The 18,647-nt window shown below is 31.6% G+C and overlaps 2 protein-coding genes across 8 annotated transcripts; one reads left to right on the forward strand and one right to left on the reverse strand.

Annotated features, from left to right (window-relative positions):
- The first annotated feature begins 534 nt into the window (after positions 1-534).
- LOC108733680 (NFX1-type zinc finger-containing protein 1-like) lies at positions 535-5,337 on the forward strand. Of its 4 annotated transcripts, none has more exons than XM_018464949.2 (5): positions 535-959; positions 1,016-2,281; positions 2,334-2,749; positions 2,807-2,932; positions 4,086-5,337. In XM_018464949.2, exons 1-5 carry the CDS (start codon positions 917-919, stop codon positions 5,262-5,264), a joined length of 3,030 nt encoding a protein of 1,009 aa, XP_018320451.1. In that variant the 5' UTR covers positions 535-916; the 3' UTR covers positions 5,265-5,337. The 4 variants fall into 4 exon arrangements, with proteins under 4 accessions (XP_018320451.1, XP_018320452.1, XP_018320453.1 ...); XM_018464950.2 differs by having other exon boundaries at positions 1,019-2,281; XM_018464951.2 differs by having other exon boundaries at positions 1,776-2,281.
- Positions 5,338-6,627: 1,290 nt separating this feature from the next.
- LOC108733671 (nuclear pore complex protein Nup153) lies at positions 6,628-16,909 on the reverse strand. 4 transcript variants are annotated; one of them, XR_001937254.2, is made up of 6 exons: positions 16,493-16,683; positions 15,706-16,270; positions 11,850-15,076; positions 11,275-11,384; positions 10,904-11,043; positions 6,628-9,426 (listed from the first exon to the last, which is right to left on the reverse strand). XR_001937254.2 is itself a non-coding variant. In XM_018464933.2 (5 exons), the coding sequence occupies exons 1-5, from the start codon at positions 16,846-16,848 to the stop codon at positions 10,965-10,967; spliced, it is 4,017 nt and encodes a 1,338-aa protein (XP_018320435.1). In that variant the 5' UTR covers positions 16,849-16,909; the 3' UTR covers positions 6,628-10,964. The 4 variants fall into 4 exon arrangements, 3 of the variants coding, with proteins under 3 accessions (XP_018320435.1, XP_018320434.1, XP_018320433.1); XM_018464933.2 differs by lacking the exon at positions 16,493-16,683 and adding an exon at positions 16,813-16,909 and having other exon boundaries at positions 6,628-11,043; XM_018464932.2 differs by having other exon boundaries at positions 6,628-11,043; positions 11,850-15,073.
- Positions 16,910-18,647: the final 1,738 nt, after the last annotated feature.

The following is an 18,647-nucleotide window of genomic DNA, read 5'->3' on the forward strand; positions in this document are numbered from 1 at the left end:
CCCTAGACTAGGTAAATAGATGTAAAACTCTCGAGATTTGGACGATAGTAGTGACATCTAAGTTTACCCCACATTAGTAGACGACACTTGGAATATATATATAAATGGTATTGGCAAAGAAAACTTCGAATTTCACTGCCATCTATACATCAAACTATGAAGCGTAACCAAAGGCGCGCATTTCAAAATTACACCAAACTTTATTTTTTTTTTTGTTTTAAATGGAAATTAAAAAAAAAACAAAAATAAAATTAACAAATTTAATAACAAAGTATAAATGCAGTAATAAATATAATTAGCAGAATATACGAGTAAATAGCAAACATCAATTAATTAAAATATAGATACTAATACAGGTATATTTGTATGAACAAAGAAATTGTTCTTTACCTAATTTAGTACTGCTTCCTGCTTCTACAGGGGGTGCTAACTATTCAGAAACTGCAGAAATACTAGCTTCTGTATTGTCCATTGTGAGTGGGCAGAAAACATCCTTTATTTACTTATTGTAAAGCATGATTGAAGTACTTAATATATTACTTACTTTCAGGATAGGCAAAAGTACTTTTCACAAAAATTTTAAAATATTACAAGTTGTGAAACTAATCACTATTGCTCAATAACGCCACAACTACTGGGGAATTCCTCCGATAATCACAACCGCCGTCGCGTCATCTGTTGTCGTTTCAGTAAAATGTATGTCGCCTAGTATGTCGGTAATGTCGATTTTGGTAATTTAAAAAATTTAAAAACTTACGTGGGGTAAACTTAAGTGTCGCTCGCGCTCGACATTTCATACCCTGCATTTCATACCTGGTCTAAGCCTGGCACCTATCGTCGCTTCTGTGGGGATTCCCTTAGTGACTATGTGTCGTTGATATTTAATGTATAATAAAAGTAAACATTTATAGTGAAAATGCAGTCAAGGAGGGGAAAAAGATATTCTACGAATAATTCAGGTGAGTGTTCGATTGCAGTAATTTCTTTTCGTATGACTGTTAATATTCTGTTATAGTAGATAGATATCTCAGACAAGAAAGCCCTTTGTTAGCCTATTTTAATTACCTTTGGGAAGTACCCGATAAGGAGCTCTGTACAGTTTTGCAGAAGAATATAGAAAAGTCTCTTCAACTTTTACGAAACGTATTAAGCCCAGATGAAATAATAAATACAGTATATTTGCTACTACGTATTTCAAAATTACATGTAGATTTTAAAACCAAAGTTACCACAATTTCGGTTATTCTTGCGGAAGTTTCACGACAACTGAGTGTTTTTATCGGATATATGCCATTTATAAGAAATTCAGAATATCAGGAAAGTCTTGAAAAATTTTGGTTCGCAATTTATGAATTAATTCAAGAACTTATTAAGTTTAATAATCCTCTCCATAAAGAATATGTTGTAAAAATTTATCTAAATTGCAAAAAGTTTATTTCTAAGAAAAATGCAAACACTTTCAATCTTCCAAAAATACCAGAATCCATTGTAAGTGATCTTAAAACATATTTAGAGATAGATGAAATAGAATCCATCAATTTTTATCTATTGCATAGTGAAATAGAAAAGTGCAATATAGATGAGGCCACCGCATTCAAAAGTTTAAAAGAATTTAAAAGTTATGAAGAATATTTTAAATGGCAATATATAGAGATAAGAGCGGAATTTATTTCTACTTTATCAAAAGCAATTAAACATTTACGTGAAAACATCAATTCTGATAATGTTAATAATGAATTTCAAATAATGTTGAACTGTACTGGTGTATTAAACAGATATGGATTATTCAGTGTCACTACTGGAGAATGTAAGCAGAAGTACTTTGAACATGAAGAGTTTATACCAGGATCCCTTGTGTGTTTTTCGTATAACACTTATCAAACATACACATTTGGAATTGTGCAGAAAGTATTTTCTGAACAAAACACTTTACTTATAAATTTGATCAATATTGATCCCCATTTACTAAATAAAACATTTTCAATGGCAGTTTATAAAGGAAATTTCTATAGGGCTGTAGATAGTATTTTACAATCAATAAAAAAAAATTTGTTCAAGGAGTTACCATTTAAAGAATACATACTTTTTGGTAAAAATAGTTTCATTGAACAACCAAAATATTTACAAAAAGCATCAGAATACACCATTGATAGTTTCAAATTTAAGCCATGTGACTTTAATACATGGCCACCAAAAGAATATTTTCAATTAAATGCAGAACAGTACCTTGCTTTACAACACTTGGTAACTAACGAACTTGCACTACTCACAGGATATCCAGGTGAGTAGCTTTAATGTGTTTTTTTGTTTTCATAACATCATAAATATTTCAGGTTCAGGGAAAACCCATGTGATTTTAAAATTTATTAATTTGCTCTTACAAAATAAACAAATATGGCACCAACACAATTCAGGGCCCATATTACTTCTTGCATTTACTAATCAATCATTGGACAATTTTATGGAGAAAATACTTCCACTTACTGATTCTTTAGTTCGAATTGGCACACAAACAAAGAGTGAAAAATTGAAGAATTCAGCTAAACTAAATGTGTCAAGGGTCTCATTAGATATAAGAAAAAAAATTAATAATATTGCAGATGAAATTAATAAGGTTGCTAAAGAAGCACAGGCCATCTTTAAGAATGGTGGTCTTATCAGCATCGTTTATCTTGGAATTACAACAATAAGCAACCAAGACATTTATGATAAGTTAATGGGAAATAATGAAACAGAAAGGATTGTCCTGGTAAGTTGCAAATATTTCTTTACAAAAATAAATGAAAAAAAAAAATTTATTTTATAGATGAATGAAATTTTGGGTCTAGAAGAGTATCCACTAACTGATGTTAATTCAGTCTGTTCCCCTATTTATTATGTAACTGTTTCAGATTTACAAGCACGGCATGATAGAAACAGCATTTATTTACAGGTAATTATTTTTTTTTTATAAAAACCTAGACACATAAAAAAGTGGTACAATCATCTGCACAAGTATAACAATAATACATAATACTTACTGTACTAAAACTATAAAGTAGAACATGGGAACTCTAAAAGCTATCAAATAAAGAATACTTTAATTTTGTATTTATTCGCAAACATTAACTGACTTTAGTGCTTGCATGTAAATCTTTCAGTGCTTTAGGTAGCAAATAGAAAAACTTTATCGCAAAATTCTCTGGCTATGGACTCCTGATATTTGCTGTTAACTGAAGTATTTCAAATTCCAAGTTAAGATTTTCCAGCAAGATTCTCTGTATTTTGGCCTCGCAAATAATTTGTCAAAAGTCCTTAAAAGCAATTAAATGACTTCAAAAGTTATAGGTAGTCAAACATTAGAAAAAATAAATGTTCTCAAATATCTCATAAATTATGAGATTTACACTATTTTGTTTGTAATAAAAATCTGCACTAAAAAGGCCCAACATAAAATGTACATAAAATCATCATTCTGCTTAGTTTCACATCATCTTTGAAATAGAACGCAAGGTGAGTTTTTTTACATAGTCTGCACTGTAGATCTAATCCTTAGGTATGTTATGCTATAATTTTGTTGATTATTGTTCGTCCTTCCATATTTTATTTTTATTCATTTATGAGCTCAGTGGAAAACAATGAAATGAAGTCGGCTTCTTCATCGTTTAACTCAAATTCAACGGTTGTATTCTCCGACAAGATATTGAGACACGACTGGCCCTGACACTGTACACCGTGGAATATGATAATTCTACATTTCTGCATTCACAATTGATACCACAATCTTTTTATGGAATTCAGAAGGTATTATCAGGTTCAAACTTGACTAAACCTTCCCCAATGGGGTTGGACTTTGAATAACAACTTATTACAACAAAGAATTATTCTTGAATCTTCTTGCACCACATAACTTCTCAATTCCACTTGATCTCTTGTAGCTTTTGTTAGGCCAAAATAAATTCCGCTGGAAAACCTTCAATTGGATTTTTAGAGATCTAATTTCTTTTGTATAAATTGAGTGGTCTATAAACTGTTTTCTGTAGAATTAATTTTATATGTATATATTTAATGCTTTAAAAAGTTTAAGCATTAATGACTGCTTTCAGTGGAGATTGGCTCATAAAGAAGCCCACAAAAAATTTTATCCCCGAAACGACGTCGATTTCGATAATATCCAAAACTTATCGGGAAATAAGCTGTGGGGATTATATTTCTATCTTGTTGATCGATATGTAAACCAACTTAAAGAAAAACTGAACATAATGGAAGAGCAGAAACGAATTTTAAGAGATAGTTTAACTGAAGAAGAAAATATAGAAAATTCTAAAGAATTAAAACAGAAAATGATTGTTGGCTTGACGTTTTCTGGAGCAGCTTTCAGAAAATCTACAATTGATGCTCTGGACTCATCAATAGTTATCGTTGAAGAAACTTCACACATAGAACATTATCATGTTCTGGGTACAATCCCAAAATCTTGCAAGCATTTAATTTTAATAGGAGATAACAGAGTCTCAGAAATAAACAACTATAGCTTAGTGGATATTTTATCAGAGTATAAATACCCTTTTAAATCATTAAAGAAACAATTCAGAATGAAATCTGAAATCGCTTTTTTATTAAAAACGTTATTTTACCCTGAAATGGTAAATGATGAGTCTGTTGAAAAAATTTCAAGTGTTCCTGGCATTCCAAAGCCTATTTTCTTTATTAATCATTGCCTAGAGAATGATGGCGAGGAAACTATCAACTGGAACAGGGTAGTAAATTTATATGAAATTGAATATTTGGTACAGTTAGCAAAATTCTTATTGTCTAAAAATGTCTCAGCGGAATCAATAACAATTTTAACAATTACCAAATATCAAGCTCTTGAATTCGATAAATTTAAAGAAAATGACGAAACTTTACAAAAAATCAAGAGTTGGTCCATTGATAAATTCCAATCCTTAGAAAATGATATAATTTTGTTGTCGTTGTTTGGAATTAATGAATATTATAGATCATTTTTGACGAAAGAAACTAGACTTCGTGTGGCCTTAAGTAGGAGCAAACAAGGATTTTATTTGATTGGAAATATGGAGAAGTTGTGTAAACAATGTGAAATCTGGGTCCCAATTAAAGAATTGCTGGAAGAAAAGGGGTATATAGGAAATGCTCTGCCTATAAGTTGTTCCTCACATGTTGGAAAAGAATGTGGATTTATTGAAAAACCGGAAGACTTTTCAAATTTGAAAAGTCATTTTCTTACGTGCAGTCTTGAAAATTTAACCATTAATAATTAAGTTTTTATGATTTTTGTATAATCTGTTAATTGTACACTCTATTATAAATTTTAAGTGTTGCAAATAAAAATGTAATTTCTGATGTTAATTTGATTTCAAGTAGTTTTACATAATTTTTAAGTCAATTTTGAGATTTTGTCTGAGTTTTATTTGATTCTAAGATTGATCTAAATAAAACACTAAAACCCCAAATCAATAAAAAGTTATAAAATTAAAACGCGTTTAGTCACCTTACGTGCATTTTATGTTTCTAAACATTTTATCTTAAGGAATTTATGATTAAAATTGTTATCCATTATATATCATTAAAAATAATAAATGTGAAGTTAATGATGAACTAATTAACAGAATTGAAAATACTAAATGTCAAGGTGGTGTGATAGTTTATTACAGTGATATGATTGCATGTTTTTCACTGTCACCAGCTACAGTATTATTACTTGGAAGGTGCGGTAAATTCATTGTAGTCTAAGAGGTGAATGTAGAAAATTGTACACAAAAAAAAGTTTGTTGTAGACTCCATTTCTGGATATTGTACAAATTAACGATTAGAAGAAAGAAGCTTTGCTTATCTATCTTTTCGATTATCCAAGACAATTGTAAAACATAAAAATAGTAGGTTTAAAAACGCGCCTATGCCCGCAATAAACAAATCTACTCTATGGAAAGAGTACTCGCACCAATGCAATTATTAGTTTGCATGGTATTACTATAAAACACTGATCAATTTAAGCCTACACTTGATACTAAAAATAGAATTAAACATTGGATCAAATCCATTAAGTAGATTGTTAGATATTAGTTTGTTATTGTTAAGTATTTGTGGCCCTTTGTGTGAGTTAATGCCTGCATTTTTTTGATACTACTATGTATCTTTGTGTTGAGTAGATTTTGTGACTAAAATATTTCAAATAAAATTTTTTCTTGTGGTCAAGTTATATTAGGTACCTATAATAAACTGACACTGCAAAAACATACCTAGTAGAATTTCCTAAAAGTTAGCAAAGAATTTAATAAAAGCAATATGAATCAGAGCTAATACAAAAGTAAAAAACGGGAGTTTATTTTTTATGAAACCGGCACCGACCTTTCGCTTTTAGGTGTAGTTTTCTCAAAGTAGGTTTTCTAATGTATTGCTGTTTTCAGATTTACCGACTCAAAACCCTGCTTTGAGAAACTGTTCCCCTATCGCAGAAATGTTGCTGTCGGACTTTCAAAAAATAAACTCTGTCCCTGTTGAAAACCTTCAAATTTGAGTTGCAAGTTCGCCTTTGGAGAGAACAAGTTTTTCTTATATAATTTTATTATTATTGAGAATTAGAAAAAAACTGCTCTTACATGGTTTATTCAAAATTATTAAGTCTCGGGACATATTTCGAAACTTTTATTCAATTATATCCTTAATACATTTAGTTTGCGTCTTCAATGGCCAATTTTAGAAGGAAACTTTGTAGTTAATAACAGTAAATTCCTGTAATGTCATTAACACAAATTATCAATTCAAACTTCACTATGAAAAAAATTAAAACATGAAATACTACAACAGTTTTTATAAGGAATGCTGCATGGTTGTGATCGTAGGAGCGTGGTATGTAGATTTACATAATAATGGTAATAAAAACGAAAAAACAAAACCAGAATATTCATTATAAAATTGGACTAGGCCCCAAAATACATATTTATGTTCAAGTAGTAACAGAGACGAATAAAAATAAATAAAAAAAAAATAAAAAGGCACAAACATGCTGAAAATTCCATGTTGCGAGCAGTTAATTAATTAACAAAAAAGTTTATAAAGTAGGTACAAATGAAATCTTCAGCTAAAAATAGCCATTTACTCAAAAGTAGTTTTTTTTGTTTACTATTTACACAAGCAGTCTAACTCCTTTTCACTTGGCTTCGGATACAGCCTCTCAACAATGTTACAACACAAATATTTTTTAGAAACATTGATATCAAACTAAATTCAATAGCACATCTACTCATCTCACTTAAGTATAAATCAATTTAAAACATCACAAAAATATTATTAGAGAAGGTATTCAGTTCGTTTGGTACATATGTATAACGTTTTATATTATATAGCAAAAAATCCTTAAGCAATAGTAAGGATGAAGATAGGTATTTAGAACTTTTTATAAAAGAAAAAACATTCAATTGACACTTAAAATAGAACTAAGAAAAATAACCATGAATTTAAATATAATTAGTATTCATTGACTTACAATATTACATGTGTATTTTTTTAACATTCATACGATTTCAGCTGTTATTAAACTACATAATTATATACATCTCGTAAGGAATCAATCATAATTGTTACTAGTTTTTTAAACTGAAATTAATTTAAGACCTCGCAAGCTTCTTATCAAGATACCAAAATTGTAGATATCTGAAAATTTTAAACTAGCTGACTTTCGAAAAAAAAAAAGACTATATCTTCTTTAGGCAAGATTTTGATACTATCAATAACACATTAAATTTGAATCAAAATTAGTACATTTTTTTTTCGATGTGTAATATTTTATCGCTAGGGTATGGGAATAATTTCATTCGACGGAAGCAAGGAAGTAGAAGTGCGCACTATTCAGTTTTGTTAGGGCTTGAAGAAAAAGAAAGAAGACATGACTGTCAACCGCTCGTTATGCTGATATTAAACTACTAGCTTTGAACACTCATGCAATTTTTCTAAATACGTTATGAAAAATTAATACTAAATATGTAAAATCAGTTCAATCAATACCTGGCGTAATATTTTTACGAAAATTTTGTTACTAAGATTAAATGTTACACATCATCAGCTGCTATTGTAACAAGAGTCCTTCTTTTTCTAAATCAATGAAGTATTTCCTAAAAATATGAGTAAATTTCTTGCGGAGCCGATTGCCCCATGGCGTTGTTTATTACAAATTATTATAGTTGTCGAGTTCACATTTAAAAAGGAAAAGGTGATCTAGTGGATGTTTACTGAGCAATAAAGGTTTTCTATTATTTTTTTGATTTTCTAACAAGTGCATCATCGCGCGAAAAAGACGACTACATTAAGAAGCTGCATTAAGGAGCACATTCAATTTCAAATATTAAACGAAAACCCAGATAATAATGTACAGCATCAACAGGTACTACTGTTTTTACACCTAAAGTATTGCAACTTAACGTTTAAAAAATATGTACGTATTCGAAAAATATGTCTCTGATGAAAACAAGAATTATATAAAAATAGTTGTGTTGTTGATCGTGTGTATAAGCATGGTATTTACAAATAATAAAAAAATAAGATGAGGAAAAACTAGATACAAATTAAACATCTTTTCTTTTTTCTTCTTTTGTTTGGAGGAACTTAAGGAGTGAGCCTACTTTCAAAAAAATACATCGACACAGACAAAACCTCAGCACGTAACTCTTTAACAGTTTTGTTATCATAGAACAGACAGTTAACTTCTACTTTCAAACTTCAGATTCAGATATAGTCAAAAATATAAATAGGTAACAATTTCGTTTATTGTTTTATGTTACCCTTTCACGTCACTTTTCCTCTCCCTTAACCATTCATCGCTAAAAAAGATATTTACTCCCACCTTCTGTAATACTTTTGCCTGTGTGAGTGTATCTTTTTATCGTTATTATTAGTTTTTTCATTATCATAGTAATAATAACCGATCTAATATTACGTAATGGGGGAGGCCTGACCCATGAGAATATCACAGTAAGAACAGCCAATACGGCGAATTATATAAATATTACATAGCAATATTTATATATTTTGTATATTATATTCCAAATTTCTAAAATAAACTATCGCACCTTATAACAGATGAAATTACTCATCATCCCAATATTTATCAATATAAAATTCTACAATTCTATGGATCAGACCGTTTGTAAATATAAGCGGCTACATTTAATTAACAATTATCATTATTATTACAACTATTACTAAGATTAATTATTATTAATTCTCTTTAATACAGCAATTTGCCACAACTACTTTGGAAAATAAGAGTATAATGTATGTGTTTCAAGCTAGAAAATAAAAAAAAAAAAACTTAAATTTATCATTCGTCGAGTCAACTGAATTCTCTTTTCTCTTTTGGATTGATTAATTCGTAATAGTTGTCAACATTTTTCTTCGAATAAAAATCCACACGAATGAAAATGAATTCTAGAACAAGACGACTGTAAAAATTACATAAGCAAACTACTAAATTGGAAATTATTTAAAAATACTTTATTCATGCCTATCAGACCTCGTGTTGAAAGGGCACAGGGAAACAAGTACACACACTCATTTAAGTATAGCGTGTGATTGATATTCGATCAATTTATAATCATCACAATCTTATAAGAAAAATTATTGCATTGATATGGAATCGAACTCGGCAAGCGCACATTCTATCTCTCAATCGAGGATGCTTCTTGCTTCTTCTCTAACTTTTTGTGTTTTCTAGTGGTAATAATTATAAATTAATTTAAGTTAAATTTCACCTGCCTTAACAACAGTAAATAACCATATCTATGGCACAGTACCTTTTAAGTTTCGTTCCTCCCTTTATAATAAAACCGAGAAAACCTAACGCAAACTTCGACTTTCACCTATTAATGTACATATAAGTTTTTCGGGCATTGTAAACATCTAAATCAATTCCTATTAAGTAATAAACAATAATGAAAAACATCGATTTACCTGATAATTTACTATTATTTAGCACATCAAAGCTTTCCAATAAATTTTATAAGCTGTATAATACATTTTATTTATAAGTACATAATTTTTCTTATTTTTTTTTTTTACTGCGGTATATGTATAAAACAATTAATTTTAGAAACTTCAAATGTTCTTATATAATCTAATTTTCAAAATTTTTGTAATACTAGATCATAGTTAAAAAACGAATACCATTTATTTACCACACCACCGTTGTTTTTAAGTATAGGTAGGTGTCTGATTTTTTTTTTAATCTGACAATTAATGTCTATACCTTTCAGGATCTTAGTATTTTAACAAAACGTATAAATCCTAAAAGTATAAATAGAGCCGCAAAGAGTAGTTGTACTATACTTATCTCCCTATGCCCCTTGAAAAAAATATAAATTTAGAGATATCTAATACATATAATTAATTTCTTTCTTTTTTTTTTTTGATTCAGTTAATTAGAGTTTGAAGTACTGACTTAATAACGGAAAATTAAATTAATAATCAAGTATAGATCTCACTTTTTCCATCACGACACAATCTTTTAGTTAATGAATTCGCAGCTCTAATAAATAGTAATTCCCAAAAATAAAAACGTAATTCTACCATCAAATCAGAGTCCATGGTTGAAAAACGTCGATTTATTTACAAATACAGTTTTTTTATATATTTATATATGTATATGTATATATAAATTCATCCACTATCATCCACGTTCCTTACATACTACAAAACGTACCCACTTTTTCTATTTAAAAATCATATTACAAATTAATTAAGGCTATCTAAATAAACATCTTTTGTGGACTTAAACATAATCATAATTTTCTCATTCAAAATATTGTTGTTTTTAAAATAAGTGACTGCGCTGCGCGATTTTTTTGCGTATTATTTATATCATAATAAGTAATAATAATAGCAATATATACAACACTGTTTTTTTTACCTTCACTATTCAATAATATGTACTAAGGTCTCGTCCCCGGCCCGAGGCCTTAGCTCCTAAGCTATCGTTGCTGATTTCGACGAACTGCTTTGATCTTTTTCCGTCCTGCTGGTACTGACGATGATGGATCGGTGGTTGCACTGAAAACATTTTTAAAAATATTATTGCATAGAAAATTTAACTAATTTAAAACAAAATACTTAAACGTTTAAAAACCTAAAAAGCATTTCGACACCCAAGGTGTCATCCTCAGTTAGAGACTGAACCTTTTTATGTAGAATTTTGGGTTTAGTGTTTTATTTAGTAAATTCCACAAAACTCAATTTAATTTTATTGTATGAGTTACTTTAATGAACAACAACAATACTCACGAAAATGTGGGTGGTACAGCACCAGTGAAATTGAAATTGGGCTTTACATTTGCGTTAAACTGAGTAGATCCGAAACTGAAACCCCCACTATTTCCCGGTGCTTCTGGAACCTATAAAAATCATTGGCAAATCATTACTGACATTATAAAATAAAATAAATCGTTTGAAAAACGTTTTTATTTATTTCAATTAAAACGAAAAATCGAAAAAATAAATATTGTATTCTTCAAATGACAAGTTTTTTTATCCTTAATGTAAGACCGTACTTGAGAAAAATTGAATTTTTGAAAAAGTATGACCAACCATGCTAAGAAAAAGTTAGTGTTACAACGCCAAAGAATAATGAACAATTTAACCTAAAGAATTAATAGTAAAAATAAAGTTTATTTTATATTTTTATTCTCATTTAAACTAAAATATGCAATGTTTTCTTATAGTATTTAAACAGGATCCTGTACCAGAAAGCATTGAGCTCCATACTTAAAAGATTAAATATTTTGTTCAATATTCAATACGTATTTTATTAATTTTCAAGCACTGAATTTTCAATTATTTCAAATTAATTGTGCACTTACCGCGTTAGTACCCGTACCACCGAAGCTAAATACTCCAGGCGCAGCAGATGGTCCTGATTGAGGTGCAAAATTAAAACCTCCCTTGGGTGGAACGTTTCCAAAATTGAATCCGCCGTTCTGTAAAAGTTGAGGAGGCTGTTGGGAAACAACCGAGGACGCCGCTGTAGCGGAACTATTTCCAAATATACTAGTAGTTTGTTGCTGCTGCTGCTGCTGCTGTGAAGAATCAAACATCGGTTTGAAATTAAAACCAGGACCACCGACCGTTGGATTACTGCTTGCACCAAAACTAAATCCTGCCGACGAAGTACTGTTGCTACCAAAATTGAATTTTTGTTCTTGTTGCTGCTTATTTCCTTGTTGCTCGAAGGAATAACCTGCAGCAGGTTTCGTTACTTCCGTAGTTTGCTGTGGCTGTTGTCCATAATTAAACGGTTTCGTAGACGTATCTTGACCAAAACAAAACGCTCCTTGGTCGGTCGTAGATGTTACAGGCATTCTAAAAGTAGGAGCAGGAATAGACGACGTAATGAACGGAGTCGTTTGAAAAGAAGACGAGGCTCCACCAAATGAAATTGCCTGAGTTGGTGTTGTACCGAATTTAAAAACCGCATCGGTTTTTTGTTTGTTGTCTGTATCTCCAGTGCTGTTGTTGCTACCAAAAATTGATGATGTACTGGAGTCCGGTTTAGCTGTTCCAAATGCAACTGGTGTTGGTTTTCCAAAAGTGGACGATCCAAAAATAGGCGCCGGCACTTCTACCTTAGGAGGAGCTGGCGACCCAAATATCGATGTGCTCGAATCTGGCTTCGCCGATGTTCCGAATATAGACGACGGCTTGTTTGTTGTTGCTGGGCTTCTCAATCCGGGTACTGGAGCAGGGACCGTATTCGTTTTCGTCGTGCTAGAGTCTGCCTTGTTTGCAAACATCGTCGACGTAATAGTGGCAGAAGAATCCGACTTTTTTTCTGGAACATGTTTGAATATGGGTGTGGGAATTACGTTAGTTTCAGTTGGCGCCTTCGAATCAAAATCTTTCACTGTAGAAGCGCCGAAAACGAAAGACGAAGGAGCTGACGATTCTAACGTCTTGGTGGTAAAACCGAAACTGGAAGTGGTGGTGATAGTTGTACTACTCGTAACCGTTGTTTCGGTGGAATTCGCTGTACTTACAACAGATTTCGATGAGGGGGTGGCAACAGAAGATGTAGTCGTAATTCCGAAACAAAAAGTAGGTTTAGAATTATTATTCGATTCCGATGTCTCTGTGTCCTTTTTGTTGTTATTGGTCGCCCCATTGAAAAGCACAGGCTTGGTTTCATCCGAAGCAGACACGTTTTTCTCATTAGGTACTCCAAAGGAGAAGTCTTGCTTTGATGTCTTTTCTGTCTCTCTCAAGTCCTTAGGAATGCCAAACGTAAACCCTTTGGATGTGACAACGCCGACAGCGTCATTAATTCCAAAATTGAATGTGGACATAGTGTTTTTATTTTCAGAAACTGACTTATCCGTTGATTGAAGTTTTGGACGAGGGGTCTCGCAACATGCGCACTTGCCTTTAGTTTCTGGATTTCTGACCATACAAATGGGGCATTCCCATTCATCCTTTTTCATTTTAAATGCGTCCGCAAAACTAGTTGACTTTTTGGGCGCGTTTGGATTGGGCGATTCACAAGCCGCACATTTGTCTAAGTCATTTTTATTTCTAATCATACAAACACCGCACACCCATGTATCTGATGGAGGTTTAAATTTGTCTCCGAAACCTTCATTGGTTGTATGCAAAAAAGAATTTTCAATAATAGGTTTTGGAGTCGTACTTGCCACACAATTTGTGTCCATATTCTTGTTTCTGACATCCGACGTCAGTTTAAATTTGTTACCAAAATCGTGGTTTTTTATAGAAGCAGTAGCAGTAGGCAGCGGTTTCGATGCCCTTTCGGCCTGACATGCAGCACACTTGTCTCTGTCTTGTACGTTTCTTATTAGACATACGTTACATTCCCAAGTGTTGGCTGATGGTTTAAATGCACTCATAAGGTCCATTTTCGCCGTCTGAAGAAAATTGATTCCGCTCTGAGATTTTCGTTTTAATTCGTATTTACTGGACGAGGACTTGAAGTTATTTTGAACTTCTTCTTTCTGGTTCAATGGCTTACTAAAGACGAAGTCGTTGCTGCCAATTATACTCTTTAAATTATTCGATAACAATACAACAGGTTTTGCAAATTTGAATGGCGCATCATTCACTTCGAATAGTTTCGGTTCTTCGCTTGTGATCTTCTTTGACTCGTTGGTGATGGATATCTTCGTGACTTGTTTTTCCCTTTTGGTTCCCTCGTCCGTTTCAGTTTCAGTTTCTTTCGTAACTACTCGCGTTGACGTGGTGGTAACTGCTTTTGTTACCATCCCAGATGCCGACGTGGTGGGTAAGATGCCAAAATCAAACTTGGGCAACGTAGTAATGGGTAACGCAATGTCTGGTAGTTTTACTTGCTCCACCTTTTCCTGTTCCATTGTGTCGGTTGTTCGTTTTCGTATATTCGACACTTTATTTCTCATTTTGTTCACGTGTTTCGATGTTGCCTGTTCGTCGTCTTTATCTCTCAGTTTGTATTCATCTGCGTTTTGAGCAGCCTTTGAAGTAGCAGCTATCTGTCTCACAGCAACAGTACTATCTTGTAGTTTTTCTTTTAATTTCATTTTTAATAAATCAGGGACTGTGGGAACTTGAAGTTCCTTACTTGAAGGTGTGTTTTTAGGTTCGCGTACAAAGTAAGGATTTGCTCCTGTATATTTTGATAAAAGGCCATCCCTCTTTGTAGTACCCCTTCGTAACGAAGGGTTCGGTATTTTCTTGGCCTCCGAAACGGGTGTCGTATACTGTTCTAGAGTGTCCAAAATTCGCCTGGCCGTTTTGCTTAATGTGGCATTCTCGGTTTTTACAGATTCGTTAGCTGGTTTCACTTCAAATGCGTTTCGAAGAGAATTCTTAATATCGGCGTTTTTCTTCAGTCTATGAGAATAGGCAGATGCCCCTCCGTATGTTGTACGGCCACCGTAAAATGGTGAATGTATTATTCTTTTGGTTGTCAGGGTTCTGTCCACAAAATCTGGGGAGCCAAAGGTAGAAGCGTTGAATGATGGCCTTCGAGAACTAAGGGAAGAGTTAGAATGTGGACTGACACCTCTCTCACTGAACAGCGATCGAGTTTGGCTAATTACTGCTAAAAATTAGAAAATAAAATGCCTTAACGATTTTATTATTAAAATAGTAAACTAGCTTTTTAATAAGTAATATATATACTGACCATGATGCAAAATGTTAATATTATGAAAAAATAATATATATATAATTTAAAAAATAAAATCATTTAAAGATTCTCTAAACTAGACTTAAAATTTTCTAAAGTTTTATCACTAAATAAACTACATGCTTCTAGCAAATTGAGAACTGAACATACAGATATTCTATTATATACAATCATCAAAGGGCAGCATCATCTTTTGATAAATACCACATGGTATAGGAAAATTCGTACAAATACCTTCAGCCGTCTTTTCATTTAATAATTAAGTAATAAAGTCCAATAAAAGCATTTTAAAGATTTCGAGGTGTATTAAGCATTGTTCAAAAGATTCTGAGAGTTTGGTTAATTTAGGACAGAGCAACAGATGATATTTTCAGATATACGCGACTGAAAAAGTATCTTCACACATTCACCTAATTACCCACATTTGCCATGAAACACAAAAAGAAAAAATTCCAACATAAAACTACGTAACTTGTATGTTCAGTGAACATTTTGCCTATAGTAGTAAAATAATGAATATTCATAAAGATGATTATACATACATCTTTCTCTTATTTCCCGGCTTGGATTAGAATCATGAGACTTGAACTCCTCTATGTGAGGTTTTTTACTTATAGTGGCTTCTCTACTACCATTTCTAGCCATCGAGGAGTAATCACTTGTAGATTCATCACTATCAGAATTCTTGTCACCGTTTATATTAGTTTCAGTAAGCTTTCTCTGATCTGTTTGCACTGTAACACCACTAGAAATTAACAATTTCCTTGACTTGATACCTGAAGGACCTGCTTCCGGCTCAGACAAACTATTAAGCATACGCTTGGAAGCCTTTTTATTATTAACGCTAACACAATTGTCACTTATAACATCCAAACCACTAACTGGTGCATAGTGTATGTGTGGAGTAGTTGTGGAGAAGTTGTTTGACAAACTATTTTCAATTTTTTCCCTAGATGGGATCCTGGCTCGTTTCAATGGTGGTTCGACTTGATAGATATCACCATCATCTTCCCTGGATCGTCCAGAATTATCCTCACTGCCAAACCACTTGCTTATAGAAGCCGGAATGAGGTCAGAAACGCGTGATTTTACTTTCTTCACAAAAGACTACAACAAAGCATACATTACACAATACAGCACCTACATACCATATATAATTATAAAAACAACTATATTTTTGAAACTGTTAAACCATTGAGACCCAAATGCGCATTTGTTTTTAAAAGCTTTTACTTTTTAACTAGATTTTTCCTGACGTATCTATTTTTGGATAAAACTCACGCGCCAATAATATATTCGTGCTTCAGTAATTGTAAAAAGTGTAACTACCTTTTCAGAATCATGTTCCATTGAAGACGAAGAAACGTAGAAATTAATGTCGTTTTGTTTTGCCATTATTACTTGAACGTATAAAATTATATCTTGCACTATTTCACATTTTTAAAAACGATAATTTTGTGATTTTCCCTTACTGTGAAATAAAATATGGCGGACTAAGCAAGGTTAGCTTGAAACTTGCAAACCCGTCAACACAAAAAAATTCCCTGCTCTTTATCTGGACCAGATTTAAAATATGGCGGTAAAACAATTTTATATTTCTTATTAAAATTTCTACTATAGTCCTACATTATTAATTGCAAAATACCTACTTTTTTTGATTTACGAAAGTCCATTTGAATTTCCATTCCCTTAATACAAAAACTAATGTGATTTGTTCAAGTACACTACAAATTACGGCATTTTGAGCGCATATGCGTGTCAAATATTGACAATATTTTTAAAGGTTCAAAAAACTGTTCATTTGTTCTATATACAAAAAAGAAAATTGCTTCAAAAAGAACGCCAATTTTTTAATGTTTATTAGGCTATATAGACATTTTTACAAATAATAGGCACTAACTTTATTATTTATTAATGTAGCATAAAATTGCAACAAAAATATTTTTTTTATTCCATGAAGAAATATGCAACATTGTAATAACAATATGTATAGATTTTATACACTTGTACAATAACAGTTAAAAAAAAATACAATACTTCGTTTGGTGGACATATTAAATTTTTTTAACTGCCTCTGCTTGTTTTATAGTTAAAAACAAAAAATACATAAATTTGTGAGATTTTATAATACCGTATAAGAAATGGCAGTGTTTATATTTACATATATCAACATTGTATTACAGTAATTTATTTTTATTTATGTTATATCATTAATTAAATTAGATATTATTTTTATTAAGACCGAAACATTGTATATTTCATTAGTAATTATTATAATACAGAATTCTAATCGACTTGTTATAATTCAGTTATGTGAATTAAATAAATTCACTGAGTAAAAAAAAAAGAAACTCTAAAAGCAAACAAAATTCTTACTATGATAATTATGTTAGAGTGAAAAATAATTAATTAATTAGTAACTAGCATAATAGGAAGATTAATTAATTAAATATGCATTATTCTCCTGATTACACATATAATACGTAATGTTATACCTATACAAGCAAAATGGTGTTCATCATATATACAGGGTGTTCCATTTCCAAGTAAAATTACAAAACAATTTTCTTTTGGTATATCTAACAGAAGTATTTTTAAAATAACAAAATGGGTTAATAATATTGCAAAATTTAAAGGTAGGTAAGATTTTAATATTTGGTGCAACGCTTACTATTGCGACTGACCCCTCGTTAGGAAAACTATGAGTAAAGAAACAGAATGGCAAAAGTCGCTCATGTTGGAAACCACCGGTTCAAAAGATTTAAACAAAACAGTGTTATGCTCTTTACCTTGGCAAATATATGAAAAAAATGGTTTAACTGTTAATAATTAATAATAACTATTAGGAATGAGTCGGCTACCCGGTATCTATCCGGTACCCGGCGGATCCAGTACTTTTTAGGATCCCGCCGGGTACCGGATAATGACGCCGGGTACACGGCAGTGCCGGGTAGTTCTACCAGAAAAAAAAAGCCTACACCACTAATAGTAATTTAATAAGTACAACAAAAACCTACTTAATGAAAACTGGTAATTAAAATTGTATTGGGATACGTCCTTTGTCATAATTTGCATTATTTATTGATTTCTGTACTCTATTATTTGCTATTTAGATGTTCTTATATTCACTTTTTCTCTTGGACAAGAATACATCAGTATGGCCGAACTGTTACAATTTCCCTCTCATGTTGGTATATCAAGTTTTAATTAACGATAGCTTATTAGTATGGTTTTGTCACCTAACAGACTTATTAGTATTTATAAATATAATAAGCTAATTTCAACAGTATCAATTTAATTGTCTGGTTGAAAATCCGTCAACCAATAATTACAATTTCATTAGTTTTTATTGTTTAAACGACTTTTTGAATGGGACTTGATAATTGCTTTAGGACGTTGGTAAGGGTGACATTTAATAGAAAGCTCGCCAGAACGAAAACATAAACCATTAACCGTGATTTTACCGAGTACCCGACGCAGCTAA

The sequence above is a fragment of the Agrilus planipennis genome, unplaced genomic scaffold (genome assembly GCF_000699045.2).
Source record: "Agrilus planipennis isolate EAB-ADULT unplaced genomic scaffold, Apla_2.0 scaffold32, whole genome shotgun sequence".
NCBI lineage: Eukaryota > Metazoa > Arthropoda > Insecta > Coleoptera > Buprestidae > Agrilus > Agrilus planipennis.